Consider the following 15,110-nt stretch of genomic DNA (forward strand, 5'->3'; position numbering starts at 1 on the left):
GAATTGCTTGATGAGGAAAGGCATAGAATGTCAAGCTACAGCAACAGAAAGGAGAATCATTTAGTTCTTTCTTACACAAAATAACACTTCTACCATTATTATTTTCCTCTCCTCCTCAGACACAAAATAACTATAGCTCACTCAGTTATGCATTTAAATGCTGCTAAGCACTGGACTTTGGTGAGTAGAGACCCATTGGGGTCAATTCATTGTTGTGTAAGATGGAGTGTGGCAGAGACCATCACCTATGGCACTGATGATGGTGCGTCACAGATAAATCATCAGATAGTTACTGTGTCAAAGGACTGTATTCAAAGATCTGAGGCAGCCTTTCAATGATAAAATTCTGTGACTCTGTGACATCCAGTCCCAACAAATAGCCGATTAACTTCAAAGCAGGTTTGACCTCTACTTTGCAGCACTGAAAATTTGGAACTGTACTTTCCTCAAATTTTGGGTCATTACGGATGAAGAAGCAGGCTTCAAATAGGTAGAAGAGAAAAGTAACTACCTCAAGCCAAACGGTCCAACAATTTCACACAACTACCAGTAACAACATCTTCCACATGGAACATGTGATACTGTTCATCTCCACACTCACAACTCCACTCCACTCACAACTCACTCCACTCATGAACACTCATCTGCTGAAGTTTCCAATGGACAAAACTTCATAGTTAAACTGCCAGGCATCTTGCAGGAAGGAAGAGAGGCCTGAAAGTTTTCCATTCCCTTCCAGACTACTTGATAGCAAATAAATAATACCTCCTCTTTGTGTTTCAAAAAGTTCAACACTGAATTACAGCCTGTCAGATGCAAGAAGATCAGAAAAGCTGGGATCTGGGAAAAGAAAACAGGAAAGCTAAGCCAGCTGTCTAACAGCTGCTCTTGACTGACAGGTATTGATTAAAATCTTGCATGAAACCTCCTTAGAGCACGCTAGAGATTCAGTGATCGACAGTAGACTTATCATTTTAAAAGCTTACTGCATCAGTATCAAATGCAGAGCAAGAACACCTTCCCACTGGCCCCAACCAAATTATATAGGTAGGGCCAAATATAAAGAAAGAACGAAGGCACAACTTATCAGAAACCTGAAACAAGAAGAAATTATTGCCACTTAGGAAATGGAAATTAAGTCTCCTGGATAACCCAGAAACCATGTGACATGAGGCAATAATAAGTAACATCAGTGACACAAAGTAAGTCACTCATCACCCAGCACAGGTTACCAGAGTACAGCTCACAAGTCAAATCCACCCTGCCCCTCCTTCTGCACTGCTATACTGGAATACAGCACATTCCTAGGTGCAGGCACTCATTTCATGCTACCAGAGTTGAACAGCTATAACAGAAATCACATGGCCCACAAAGCTAAAATAATTAATATACAGCCCTTGAAAGAAAAAGTGTGCCAAGCCCTGATCTACTGAGAGATCATACCAACATGGACTGACTCAACTGATACATTTTAGGGCAAGAACAAAACAAATAATCCCTCCTATGGACTTCTCTCCTACCTGAACAAAACCTCTGGACTAGATAAATCAAAGTATCAATATCAGGTTCTCCTTGAACATGACAGAAGGGACCATTCATTTTCTTTCTCCAACATAAGTAATTATATGGTTTTTAACTCCCCAGTGAACTAAATGGTTAAGGGGCTTAATCTCATCAGAAAGTCTAAAAGTGTGGTAACAACTGCCGGCTGCAGACAAAGGGCAGAAAAAGCCAATGAGGCACATTGGTGACAGGAGCTAACCTGCGGGCCAAACTCCAGCAAGGATCTAAAAGGAAAATCTATATAGCAGACAGAAAATGGGGCTGAAAAAGAAGATAATTAACCAGTCATCAATGTCTGAATCACCTCCCTACCACTGGCATGACTTACAGTAAGCAATGGAGGGTTAAATGGAAAATCCACATGAACTGTCTCTGACTTCTCCAGTCCAGACACTGCTCGTCTCCTGGCTGGCCTCCTGCCCTCACTCTTCCACACTGGTGTTTTCTTGCCTCAAACAACAGTCTCATTTTTTAAGTGGCTACAGTTCAGTCTTACCAAAAAAAGAAATATGATCAGTATACAATGGTTCTGTGGTGAACTCTATTTTCCTAAATAACTTACAAAAGTATAATTTACATTTCAATAAAATAAAGGCATTTTAAAATAGTTTGATGATCTTTGACATATATATATATATATATATATATATATATATATATATATATATCCCATATACGATATAAATACACATACACACACACACACACACACACACACATCTGTCCAGCTATCAACACCAAAACTGAGATATAAATAGGTTATCACTCACTAAAAGTCCCTTTGGGCCCCTTTATAGCTAAGCCCTTGATCTCAGACAACCAGTGACACAGGCTTTCTATAAAGAAAGGATGACCATCAGAGAAAGTATAGGGGAGATAAAATAAAAGCTTTTATTTTTCTTATTCCTAATTGACCTAACAAATAATAGTTTGTTCAGAGTAATAATGCCAGCAATGTATGTGATTTTATCAGCTTATCTATCTATAAGTGTACAGAATGTCACTATGTCTAAGTGAAATGAATGGCAGCAATGACGTGGGGTAGAAGGGGAGGAAAAGGGTTACCTTTATTATGAGGTGCTCACATTATCTGTGAAGCAGTAAAATATTATTTGAAAGTAGGTTTGGATTAATTGTAAATGTACATTGCAAAATCTAGACTACCATTAACAACAGTTAAGGAGAGAAAATGGAGTCATTTGAAATAAAAATCCTCAAGCAAAACACAAGAGGCAGAAAATAGTGAGAGATATAAGTAAGAAGAGCAAGCACAGAGAAGAAACAGAAAGCAGTAACAGATATGATTAGTATTAGTACAGCCATGTCAACAACCACCTTGAATGCCAATAAGAAAGATTGTCCACGTGGATAAAGAAATAAAAATTCAGTGCATATCCTATCGGCCTGAGGCCTGGCACAGAACTACTCATGAAACAAACAGAAGATTTGGCTTTCTTCATTAGCACCACTTTGGGGAGGTATGCCAGAAAACAACTTAAGTCACACTGTTAAATGCTTACTAATGTCAGATTCATTTTCACCCATCAAATATTAATCAAACCGAGATGGGGTGTGGCTAAAGGGCGAAGCAAGGGCAAAGCTATGAGTTCAAACAGGGAGGGAGGGAAAAAGGGAGGGAGGCAGGGACAGTGGAAGGAAGGAAGGAAGGATCAAATCATTCTATATTTAAGTGTAAAATGTAAACCCACAAACCTGATTCACATACTTAAAGTCTAAAATTCTCAACATAAAGGAGACCCTCTCCTTGCTGATACAGTTGTTTATAAAGAATATAAACTATAATTTGAAGCAGAACCTGGCTATATATATTGCACAGCAATTAATTCAATTAGAAATGTACACATTATGATTCAAGTCTAGAAGAGGTGAAATATTACTTGGTGAGTCTGCTTGACATTGGTTTCCTTGCTATCGATACTGCTACTGAGGCAGGACAGATCAGGGAAGTGGAGGCATGGGAACAGCAGCCAGGAATTTGCAAATAAGCACTGTCCTCATGAACATATAGACACTGCTCTCTGCTTTAAGGCTCACACCCATTCAACAAACTGCAATATTTACTAAAAAGAGGGAAAGAGCAGCTCACTCTCTCTGACATTGTCCACTTGCCCAAAAAAAATTAGCGCACCCTGAGAACTGAGCAAGGGCAGCTTGTCCTGGGAAAATAACTCCTCTGGGCCCAAAAAAAAATCTACAAAGAAATACTCTGAAGGGACCATGTGGCAGGACCCACACTTTGTTAAAGGGATGTTCAGACATCTATGTCAAATTTGACGTGCAGGCCAACCTTGAAGTCTCTAGGTCCAGTTGACAGAATAGTGCGACAGCAAAAATGATAAAATATACCATGAGCACTGTTCCTAAGTTGAATTTGAGTCAAACCCCCAACCCACTTTTCACCATAAACACCCCTGATGTTAGAGAATTGTTGCACCTGTACTCAGATAGTCTGCACCCATGACTGGGTTGTGCACTATCTCTGCTTTGTTGTATTAATAACCTTTTTTGATCTCTACTTCTTTTTTGCGACCACATCATGAACTGGGTACCCAAGGGCCAGGCTGAGGCCTCCTCTCTTTTGGAGACCTCCTTCCTGGAATGTCACCAGTTCCAGTAACACTACCATTTTTTATTTTGAGTATGCTTTTTCATAAGAAAACTTAGCCTGTTCCTCCTCTCAATCTCACAATCATCTGGGATGTTCTGTTTAATAAGACTGGTTCCCCCATTATGAAATTATATGGTAGATATCTCACAATAAGGAATGGACAGAAATACAAAGCTGCTGATGACAAAATATTTGTCAGTATCAGAAGCAATACTGTGCACAGCAACAGAAAGAAAGGGAAGAGGGCGGGAGGGAGGGGAAAAGGAGGAGTTAGGGAGGGAAGAGAGAGATGAGAGAAAAACAGACAAACATAAAGACAGAAATAGACAGATTGACAATACATGAAGCATGGAGTTAACAGTTGGGTGAGTATCCTAAATGTACAAAAAGACACACAGAGATGACCTCTAGAAAATAGAAGTAGGAAAAGGGGCTAGAGAAATACTTTTACTTTTTCCTCGGTATGACCCTGTGTTAATTTCATAATGAAAATATGTATCTGTATCGCCTGTGTTTAAAAATGAAATGTGAATACTGACAGCAATGATGCCTTTCTATGGGCACAAGGGACATATTACACCCTGAAACACCCCAACCTCTGGACTAGCTGATGCCATAGCCCCACACATCAGAGGCCAAGTTAGGAGGCAAAGTCATTTCCCCTTGGGTATCCATGTCATCAATTTTACGCTACAAAGTCACATTCTCTCTGTCAATTTCCACTCAGCTTGCTCTTGACTCCTGCTCATTATCATCCATAGCTCAGTGTGTCAGCTTAGCTTTGTGCTGCTTTCTCAGGACCCACAATGGTCAAAATGTTTAGTGCTGTATCTTAAGACTGAGATAAATAGGGCAGTTTAAATGCATGCTTCTGGCTAACCTTTGACTCCCATGTCTTACCCACATGAACTCACCCACCCCATACACACTGTTATTCAGGAGTTCATCTTACCAGCTATTTTCCCATACCTCCCACAGCATATCTGACAGTGACATTATTATTGATGCTTCAGTAAACAGCTAATGTATGTAGTAAAAAAAAAAAATACAAACTACAATGAATCAAAATGACATATCTTTTACCAAACTCCCTCCACTCACTCTAAACAGATAATCACTTTTTGTCCCTGGTATTGCAAGAAGAGAAAGTAGCCTTGGAGAAAAAATGCTCATAAAACCAGGGGAAAATAAAAGCAAATGTTTAGGCCACTGAGATCAGAAAGAAAGTTTATCTAAAAGACGTGTGTTAAATAATATATAATCCACTGGCTAAATACGCAATCTGCTTGATCTAGCATACTGGGAAACGTGGCCAGTTTCACATGAATAAAAGAAGTCAAATGCCACCACAGAACAGCATCCAGGGATCTATCTTACAAACAAAGCACAAGTCAGCTTCCTTTTCTGTTTGGTTATGGTTGTAATGCTCTTATATAAATTTAGGATCTTACTTTGACAGAATATTTGGTTTACAGAATGACACGAAAGTAATTCAGTTATTTTTACATTTCCTATCTTATTTTTATTAGGAAAGTGTGAAACTTTTCCATCACTATTTTTAAATCTTCTACTTTGCATTCGTTGGGGATAGAGTGTAGCCACAAATAGGGCCAGGTGTGCAGCTCAGTGGCAAGCACTTACACAGGATGCACATGGCCCTGGGTTCTATCCCCAGCACCATAATCAATCAATCAATCAATCAATAAGCCAAGAAACAACAGAATGATATAACAGACAATGGAAAACTGGACCTAATCAGAATGTTAGAAAAAGAATAAAATGAATATTTAGAAGATCAGCTAAAAACTGGGAGTTGCACGACCTGGTTCCCAAATCCAAGAGCCTCCCCCTCGGGTATTTGGAAAGTTGCTTTCTTCTCTGGCCTCAGTTTTCTTACTGGTAAAATGACCACAGTAATCGTACCTAATTCTTCTAAGACTCTTATAAAATTGAATGGAATACAATAGTGCCGAGCACATAGCAGACGTCTAAGAAGCATCACCTCTTATTATCATCACAGATTCAGAAACTAGGCCAAACAAAGTTCACATTTTCCCCAAGAGAACTTAACTAGAAGATAGCAGCACTGGCACAAAAGCCTGGAGCCCCTAATATTTGTGTACATTTAACTTTCCATTAGGAGCCTTTGATTTGCATTCTGAAGAAATTTCTTTCACAGGAGAAGGGATGATATCAGACAATCCCTCAGATAAGCATGGCCTGCATTTAGAAGAAGGAACTCTACACAGGTGTGTGTATGTATACACACAAACAAGGACCTGCAGTGGGGGGGGGGGGGGCAAGTGACACAGACACAAAACTTCCCATTAGATTTTTTAATATGGTATAATTCATTAGAACATAATTATATTTCTTATTAAATAATTAATCATCGAATTTAGAGTAAAGGTCATGCTGAATGTTACTAATCCTTTAAAGAATTCCAAATATATTAACAACAGTATTTGTTATAAATTAACTTAATCTCTTGGAAAGCAATTTAGCATTATCTCTGAGAATTCAAACTGCATATATTCTTCTATCAAAAAATACATGTGGGGAGCTCATGTCAGCACACACCCTAAAACTGAAGGACAGAGAAGCTTCACAGGGCCCCTCCACTAGAATGACAAGCAAATTCGTGAAGCACTCCACATTTTTAAGCAAGACCCTAACTCAAAAAAAACCAAAGCAAAAACAGCTGGTAGGTAGAGTGGCCCAAGTGGTACAGTGAGTGCCTAACAAGCAGAGGCCCTGAGTTCAAACCCTAGCACTGCCAAAAAAATAATAATACAAGTAGGAATTTATCCTATAATTAATTTTCACAAGTGTGAAAAATGTGCAAAAAAAGGATGCTGGGTGCATTAACAGCAAGACAGAATACAGAAAAAACTGCAAACATTCATTAAGGACTACAGTGTGTCTATACAATGGAATACACGGATGGTACAAAATGCTCCTCTAAACAGATTACTAAGTATAAAAGAAAGTCAAGGGACAGAAGAATTTGTGCCAGAGTATCCCATATCTATTTTTTTGTAAATATGGGAGCTAGATATTCAAATATATTTGCACAAAAATTGACAGTGGTGCTATGGTTTGGATCTGAAACATCCCCCAAAGACTAACGTGTTACAGGCTTGGTCCTACTGGCAGTGCTACTGAGACATGACTAGATCATAAGGCACTAACTTCATCCATGCATCTGTCTGCTCATGAGTTCAGGGCTAACTGGGCTAGCGGGAGGTGGGGCCTATTTGAAGGAAGAAGGTCACTGGAGTATATCTTATTTCTCCCTCCTTTTTTCTCCCCTCTCCCCACTTTTTCTCTTTCTTCTCTCTCTGCTTCATATGGCCATGAGTTGAGCAGTGTTCCTCCAACATGCCCTTCTACCATAAAACACTGCAGAAATCATGTGCACGCGCGCGCGCACACACACACACACATAATTTTTACCATTACACTAATTAAGCCTCATCAATCTAAAATCTGAAATGCTCTAAAATCAGATTTTGAGTTAGGAAGGCTCAACGAGTAAAATCTTTGCAAACATTTCAAAATGTAAAAAATCTAAAATCTGAAACACTTCTGGTGCCAATCATTTCGCATATTCAACCTGCATATATACTAATTTTAAAATTGAAGGAAAAATAATTTAAATATTGTTGGAAGGAAGGAAAGGGGGAGGGAGTAGGGGATAAGAGAAAGAAGGAAGGAAGGAAAAGGAAAGGAAGAGGGAAAAATAGGGGAAGGGAAGGAAAGGAATAGAAAGGAAAGGAAAAGAGAAACCCATGAACAGGTTCAGTGGAGGACAGAGCCGAGGGCGTGAAGCCTTGCTGAGGCATAGGTGTGGTCTTACCTGACACTTGGCACTGCAGTATTTGGCAACTCGGCATTGAGAACATCGCATCAGCTTTTCCTTCCTGTTTAAAAAAAGACAAGGTCCACGTCAGGAAATGAGTAAGACACAAACACAGTGGGAGAAAGAAAGCAGAAGTGAACATATTGAAGCCACGCTCTGCCCACTCTGTATGTCCATCCTTTACCCTGCAGATGTCACACGGGTGAACCTCTGCTTCCACCTTCAGTGTGAGGTTTACATAACCATTAGTGCTCTTTGTTAAACTGTGTATGAGATACACATTAAATTTAACATTTCAACCATTTTTAAGCAGCAGCATTAAGAACATTCATGTTTTGTTTAACCACCACCACCACTGTTTTAACATAAATTTAATTAATATGCAGAAATTCCATTTAGACAAAAAACTTCATTTCATAGAGACATTAATCTCTCCTTATGAATTTTTAAATCCAGTACACCCGCTACGTGAAAGTTCAGGTTGGGTACCCTTATCAGGCATTCTGGGGAACAGAAGTGTTTTGACTTCAGACATCTTCTGATTTTGTGATATCTGCAGGTATATCTGAGGTATGTCCGGGAGGAGAGCAGGTAGAAACGTAAGATTCATTTATATTTCCTGTACATCTTGTGCACAAAGCCTGGGGTGATAGCCAAGTTATGGAAACAGCCAAGATGCCCCACCACTGACGAACGGATTAAGAAAATGTGGTATCTATACACAGTGGAATTCTATGCAGCCATGAAGAACGAAATGTTATCATTCACTGGTAAATGGATGGAATTGGAGAACATCATTCTGAGTGAGGTCACCTGGCCCAAAAGACCAAAACTCGTATGTTCTCCCTCATATGTGGACATTAGATCAAGGGCAAACACAACAAGGGGATTGAACTTTGATCACAAGATAAAAGCGAGAGCACACAAGGGAGGGGTGAAGATAGGTAAGACACCTAAAAAACTAGCTAGCATTTGTTGCCCTTAACGCAGAGAAACTAAAACAGATCCTTAAAAGCAACTGAGGCCAATAGAAGAAGGGGACCAGGAACTAGAGAAAAGGTGAGATCAAAAAGAATTAACCTAGAAGGTAACACCCACGCACAGGAAATCAATGCGAGTCAATGCCCTGTATAACTATCCTTATCTCAACCAGCAAAAACCCTTGTTCCTTCCTATTATTGCTTATACTCTCTCTACAACAAAATTAGAAATAAGGGCAAAATAGTTTCTGCTGGGTATCGAGGGGGTGGGGGAAAAGGGAGGGGGCGGAGTGAGTGGTAAGGGAGGAGGAGGGAGCAGGGGGGAGAAATGACCCAAGCCTTGTATGCACATATGAATAATAAAACCATGGAACCGTGCAGGCTGCTAGTGCACAACTGAGAGGAGGGATGCACATCTGCTCCAGGCAGTCACAGTCAAGGTCAGATGGATATCCACATGCAACACACGCTTAGAGTACAAAGCAGCACAGGCTGCATAGCACCAAGTTCAGATGAAGGAAAAGTCACTTTGCCATGGGTACAGTGGAAACACAAGAGATGGCAGGACTGTTTTGGGGAAGGTAAGGGAAACCCTTCAGCAGTTTGGGTTCACATGCTGTAGTGCAAACTCCCCCCTCCTCGTATGCGGCCGTGAAGCTCTCTGGGTCTCCGCGTCCTCTGGGAAGTAGGCAGGAGCCATTACTCCTGTGAGCTCTGGTGGCCTCGTGAGATGAGGTCACACAGGGTGAGCAGAGCATCCACCCAAGCGCAGGCTGACACTGCCAGGGGCATGTCCAACGTGTTCCTGTGCCACATCAGAAAAACAAAGCTTCTTGTATGTCTCCTCCATGGCTGCCAAGATAGCAAAATCCACCCATGCCACAAACGTAGGTGTTTCCACTCATGTCACCCAGACAATCCACTAGTGTCATCTTTTTATCCACATGTGCCCAATGGCACTTGACGCTAATTTCAAACTCTGCCTACCATCCTGAGTTTCACTGCTCACTACACAAGCACTGACATTCTTAATACTGTTATTTTTAATTCAGTAGGAATGACAGACTTTGAAGTGGTCTCTCTTAAGAGCTCTAACTTGGAAGTAGTAAAAATGTTTTTGAAGGTTTCGTTGGTGGATTTGAACTCACGGAGACTGTTAAACCTTCACTGATACTAAAAGGTGATGGCCACTCCTGCATTCTGCTCACTTTATGCAAACAAGGCCATGTCCATTAGGAAGAAAGAGCATATTCCCATCTTTACAAGCACCCAAACTTAAACTTCCCTCTTTATATCTACAGTCTCCTGCTTTAAGCACATTCTGCTATGAGGCTGTACAGGTTCCAGGTCACTTTGATAGCTAGTAATTGAAAGCTGGTACATTTGGCATTTGGCTCATTCTCCAGGCAGACTTAAGAAACCTATGACCAAAATGAGCTGCAGGAGAGGGGCTTTTCCAACCACACCACCTGGGTCTGTAGATAGGAATCCTTCAGCCTCCTCTCATAACACAACCTGGATCTTCTAAGAGTGTTCCATTTTCCCCAAATCTTGAAACATCAGGAAGAAAAATTCTCACTGTGAAATCAAATTCCATTTAAGTACAGAAGTACTGCTACTCAAATATCACACAGCATAAATAGTCAAAGTACGAGAGGTAAAATTCTGAAGACAGCGTGAAGTGTCTGATCAATATTTCCATCAATCCATTTCTATTCTTACGCCTGCAAAATGAAAGACATTGTGTCCAGATTCAGGAACCGTTTCTGCCTCTCTGAGTGACTTATCTATCATTCTTCCTCCAGTCTGAAAATGAAGCTATCAGCACCATGTTTCTATACTAGTTTCAATGATGAGAAAACAAAAAAGGAAACTCAGTAATTACAGCCGTCTCCTCATCTCAGCAGCAGGGAAGCAGCTTCCTATTTTCCCTGCTTTCAATAATGTCCTCTTCTTTTTATAGTTAAATATATTACTTTTTCTTTTTTTTTTTTTTTTGCATTGCTGGGGATGGTACCTAGGGGCTCACACACACCAGGCAAGCGCTCTACCACCAACCTACACTCCTCGACTACGTCAACTGTAAGTTGCAGGAGTCCTCCCGAAAGTAAACGAAAAAGAAATCACAAATCACTCTTGTCTGAAGAATGAAATGACATTTAAGTTTATTAAAAAATCTTAGAGAGGCTGTCAAAATGGTTTGACTGGTAGAACACCTGCCTAGCCAGTGTAAGGCCCTGAGTTCAATCCAGTACTACCAAAAAGAGAGAGAAAAAAATATATATATTTTACATATGTGTGTGCGTGTGTATATATATATATATATATATATATATATATATATATATATACCCTTAAAATTATACTAATGTTAAAAATAAAAATAGAGACTGAGGAAGTAACTCAGTAGTACAGTGCTTGCCTAGCATGGTCAAGGCCATAGGTTTGATCATGAACACTGCAACAATAATAATACCTAGTTAAATGGTGAAAGGAGTTTTACATTATACATACTTCATAAAATTAACTTTTTTTCAATTTATGATTGAATTTCTCCTGGAGTGAGATGAAATGCCATGAATTTCCCCTCTAGTTTTCCTTTTTTAATTTTCCAACTTTCTTAAACAAGACTGTTTAAATTCCATCAGACAAACATAAAAATGACTGAAGATGGCAGAGTGAATGCCTATTAAGTGTAAGACCCTGAGTTCAAATTCTAGTACTGCCAAGAAAAAAAGAAATTAAAAATGAGTGAAAAGAAAGTATGTTTTATTTTAAAATCTTAACATGTTTTTAGTCTGAAACAGGGAACAGAGAGAAAGAAAAAGAGAGACAGATAGAAGGACCAGCTTTAATTACAACTTCCAATGTATGGAGCTGTCAGCATAAATACGTACTTTGTTTACATAAATTTTCAGTTAAGTTATACTTTACTAATTGAATTCAATTCTAAATGGCTTTTTCTACATTGATATTATCAAGTGAAACATTTCTTAGTTTTTAATGGCATCTGAAGTTGGCAATTTGGAATAACAACATCAGTGTCGTCACACTACACACAAAAGACTAAGGTTTCTAGACTCAATGTCTTCCACAACATGAACAGAGCAACCATTTCACAAGAGGAAGATGAGGTTTTGCCACGTGGAACTGGGTAACACTTCTTTCTGAACAGACATGTCTACTTCATCTGATGCTTCATGTTTTATCGTTTGCTTTGACTTAGAATTCAGCCACATAAAGCAAAACTTCATTATTCTTTTCTATTAACTTTTGCTCTGATTTGTAGTGGGTCAAAACACCACTTTTTTTAAATTGACAAGGACATCTTGATTTCAGGGAGGAAGACTGCCAGAGGCATGGGAATGAATCACAGCTGAGTGAACTGTGAGAGATCATATTGTCCACAGCCACTGGCTGCATAAGAACAGGCCAGATGACTAGGAAAGGGATACAGCTCTCAGTCTTCCAGACTCCATAGCTGCAAACTCACCAGGCTATGCTATACATAGCCTGGATCCTGAGTCCCACAAAGGCCCCTTTGTTAAAGGCTCGGTCCCAGGGTGGCACTACCAGGAGGTGGTAGAATCTATGGGACATCAGGCCCTAAGGAGAGGCCCACAATGGGACAGTGGGACCCTGGTCTCTCCTTCTCTCCTTCTCTCCTTTGCTGATGATACAAGAGGTTTTATTCTGCCATGATGTGCTGTCCTGCCACAAGACCAAGATACCGGGACAGTCATGGACTGGGACTTCCTAAACTACAGGCTGAAGCAACCTTCTCTTTTAATACATTAACTCTCCAGTTATTTTATCATAGTGAAAGAAGGCTAAACTACACACATACTCACTAAATTTTACCTGTCCCCTAATTCTGTAAGTGTAGCATTTCTGCAGTCAGTTATGGACATGTGTAGACAGGCAAAAAAATAGACCCGCACAATGTATTATGTTTCCATCTGAGGTCAAACAAGGTGACACTGCCTTCCTGTCTCAGCTTCCAAACTGTGAAGTATCCTTTTCACAGTCGACTGAGTGCCACATTTTTCTCATTTTTGCTGGTGCCAATGGCCCCAGGCACCGTGCTACACTGCTGTGTAGTGCTACTAAGCCTGAGAACGCTGCCACGTGTCTTGGAGAGAAGACAAGTGCACAAGATAAGCTTCATTCAGCACGAGTTACACTGCTGTTGGCCACAAATTCAATGCGAACAGATCAACTACGTAAGGTATCTTCAAACAGAAACATACATAACAAGGTCACATACTGATCAGTGTACAAACACCTTGTGATCAAAGGCTTTCTGGAACCTACTCCTGTATAGCTCCTAGGGACAACAGTCAGTTCGGCTAATTCTGTTTTCAAGGTGACTTATTTACACATAACTACTGAGAATAACAAGAATCAACTGTGCTTCTAGTGAGACCTTTTTGATCCATTTTGACTGTCTGCAGACAGTCTGAAGCTATATGTCACCACACAGAAAGACTGTTGCATCAGAGAGCCAGCTCAATTGTTGGATGAGATAAATAAGCCAAGCCACGACAATGGAAATGTATGTAAAAAGAAGTAGCCAAGTGGCACTCCCCGTCTCCACGAAAGTTGCTGTGCTCCTCAAACACCACACCGAGGGTGCTCTGTGCACCGACAGCCAGGTAGGTGAAGGAGTGGTCCCACCTCAAGCTCACTTCTGCCTGCTATGGTTAAGGGCAATGGATGAGCAATCATCTGAAGTGGCTGAAATCTGATTCTTGATAAACTTTGCAGTTAATTCTATTATGTATTTAAATACACAAAGACATAAGTACGTCCATCTTGGGGCTGGCGGAGTGGCTCAAGTAATACAGCATCTGCCTAGCAAGTGTGAGGCCCTGAGTTCAAACCCCAGTGCCACCAAAAAAAAAAATCCATCTTACTTTGCACAAGTAAAGAATGTCTCCCAGATATATTCTAATTCAGATACAAATATGTATATATGTAAACATATGCATTTTATCTTAATTTTAAAATAAATTTTAATGTGAATTTGAATCACAACTTATTTTACCATTCCATGCTGACAGAGCTGAGCCCTGTCCTGATGGATGAACATGAATGTGAGGGTTGACTACAATGATTCAAGTATTGTAACAATCCTCCAGGAACACTTACTCAAAATGCACACAAATGTAATGGTTTCCAAAAATGGTTCTGTTCTTAGTTGAGACTTAAAAAATTACTGAAGTATTCCAAAGAGGTTTTATTTACATAGGTTATATCTATTGACATTTAACAGAGATTAAAATGAAGACATTTTGAAAATATTAACTCATCAAAACAATCTCATTACATGTTAACATACACATTCTGATGAAAAATAACTTCATTTCCTGAAAAATAAGTAGTGAGGCCATGGTACTGTTTTCCTACTTGCCCTTCTCTCTAACATCTGGCTTGACAGAAGGCAGACGCAGTCTCAGTGGTTTCTGGGTTCAATATGTGGTGATGGAGCTTGTAGACAACACCACTCTACACTCAAGATAGAATCGGGGTGAAAGGCAGGCAGCACCGAACTATCGTTTAGAAGACAGGTTTCTGAGTGAGGACCATTGTTTGCTGGCTTGTTTGAGTGTTGTTTTGGTGGTACTGGAGTGTGAACTAAAGGCCTTGCTCTTGCTAGACAGGCACTCTATCACCTGAGCCACGTCCCCAGCCCTTTTCACTTTAGTTAGTTTTCAAACAGAGTCTTGGTTTTTGTCCATGTCAGCCTGAGCCGAAGTTCTCCTGTTCACACCTCACACATAGCTAAGATTACAAGCATACAACACCACACCCAACTTACTAACTACATTTGGGCCTCAGTACTTTTTCTTCCCTGGCTGTCCTCAAACTGTGAGCTCTTCCTCCCAAGTAGCTGGGATTACAGGCATGCACCACCACATCCACCCATGAAAAGTTTATACAAGATTCCTGAACCTTGGGGACCCCAGAGGTCACCAGACCCTGTTTAAATTCCAGTGCCTTAGAGAATGTAACTCCTGGAACTGCAGAGTGGTGAGAACGCACACTTGAGCAATTTCCCAGTAACTGTAGCAAT

General features: G+C 40.2%; 1 protein-coding gene and 1 pseudogene across 4 annotated transcripts in view; one reads left to right on the top strand and one right to left on the bottom strand.

The window, feature by feature from the left end:
- The window catches only part of Smyd3 (SET and MYND domain containing 3), a 567,702-nt gene that overhangs the window by 460,690 nt on the left and 91,902 nt on the right, over positions 1–15,110 (bottom strand). For all 4 annotated transcript variants that reach the window (XM_074048805.1, XM_074048803.1, XM_074048802.1 and 1 more), the window contains exon 2: positions 8,052–8,115. In XM_074048805.1, coding sequence (XP_073904906.1) covers positions 8,052–8,115 — 64 coding nt within the window. The remainder of the gene's footprint in view (positions 1–8,051; positions 8,116–15,110) is intronic.
- LOC141414366 (U6 spliceosomal RNA) lies at positions 6,753–6,853 on the top strand (annotated as a pseudogene).

The sequence above is a fragment of the Castor canadensis genome, chromosome 11, assembly GCF_047511655.1.
Source record: "Castor canadensis chromosome 11, mCasCan1.hap1v2, whole genome shotgun sequence".
Classification (NCBI taxonomy): domain Eukaryota; kingdom Metazoa; phylum Chordata; class Mammalia; order Rodentia; family Castoridae; genus Castor; species Castor canadensis.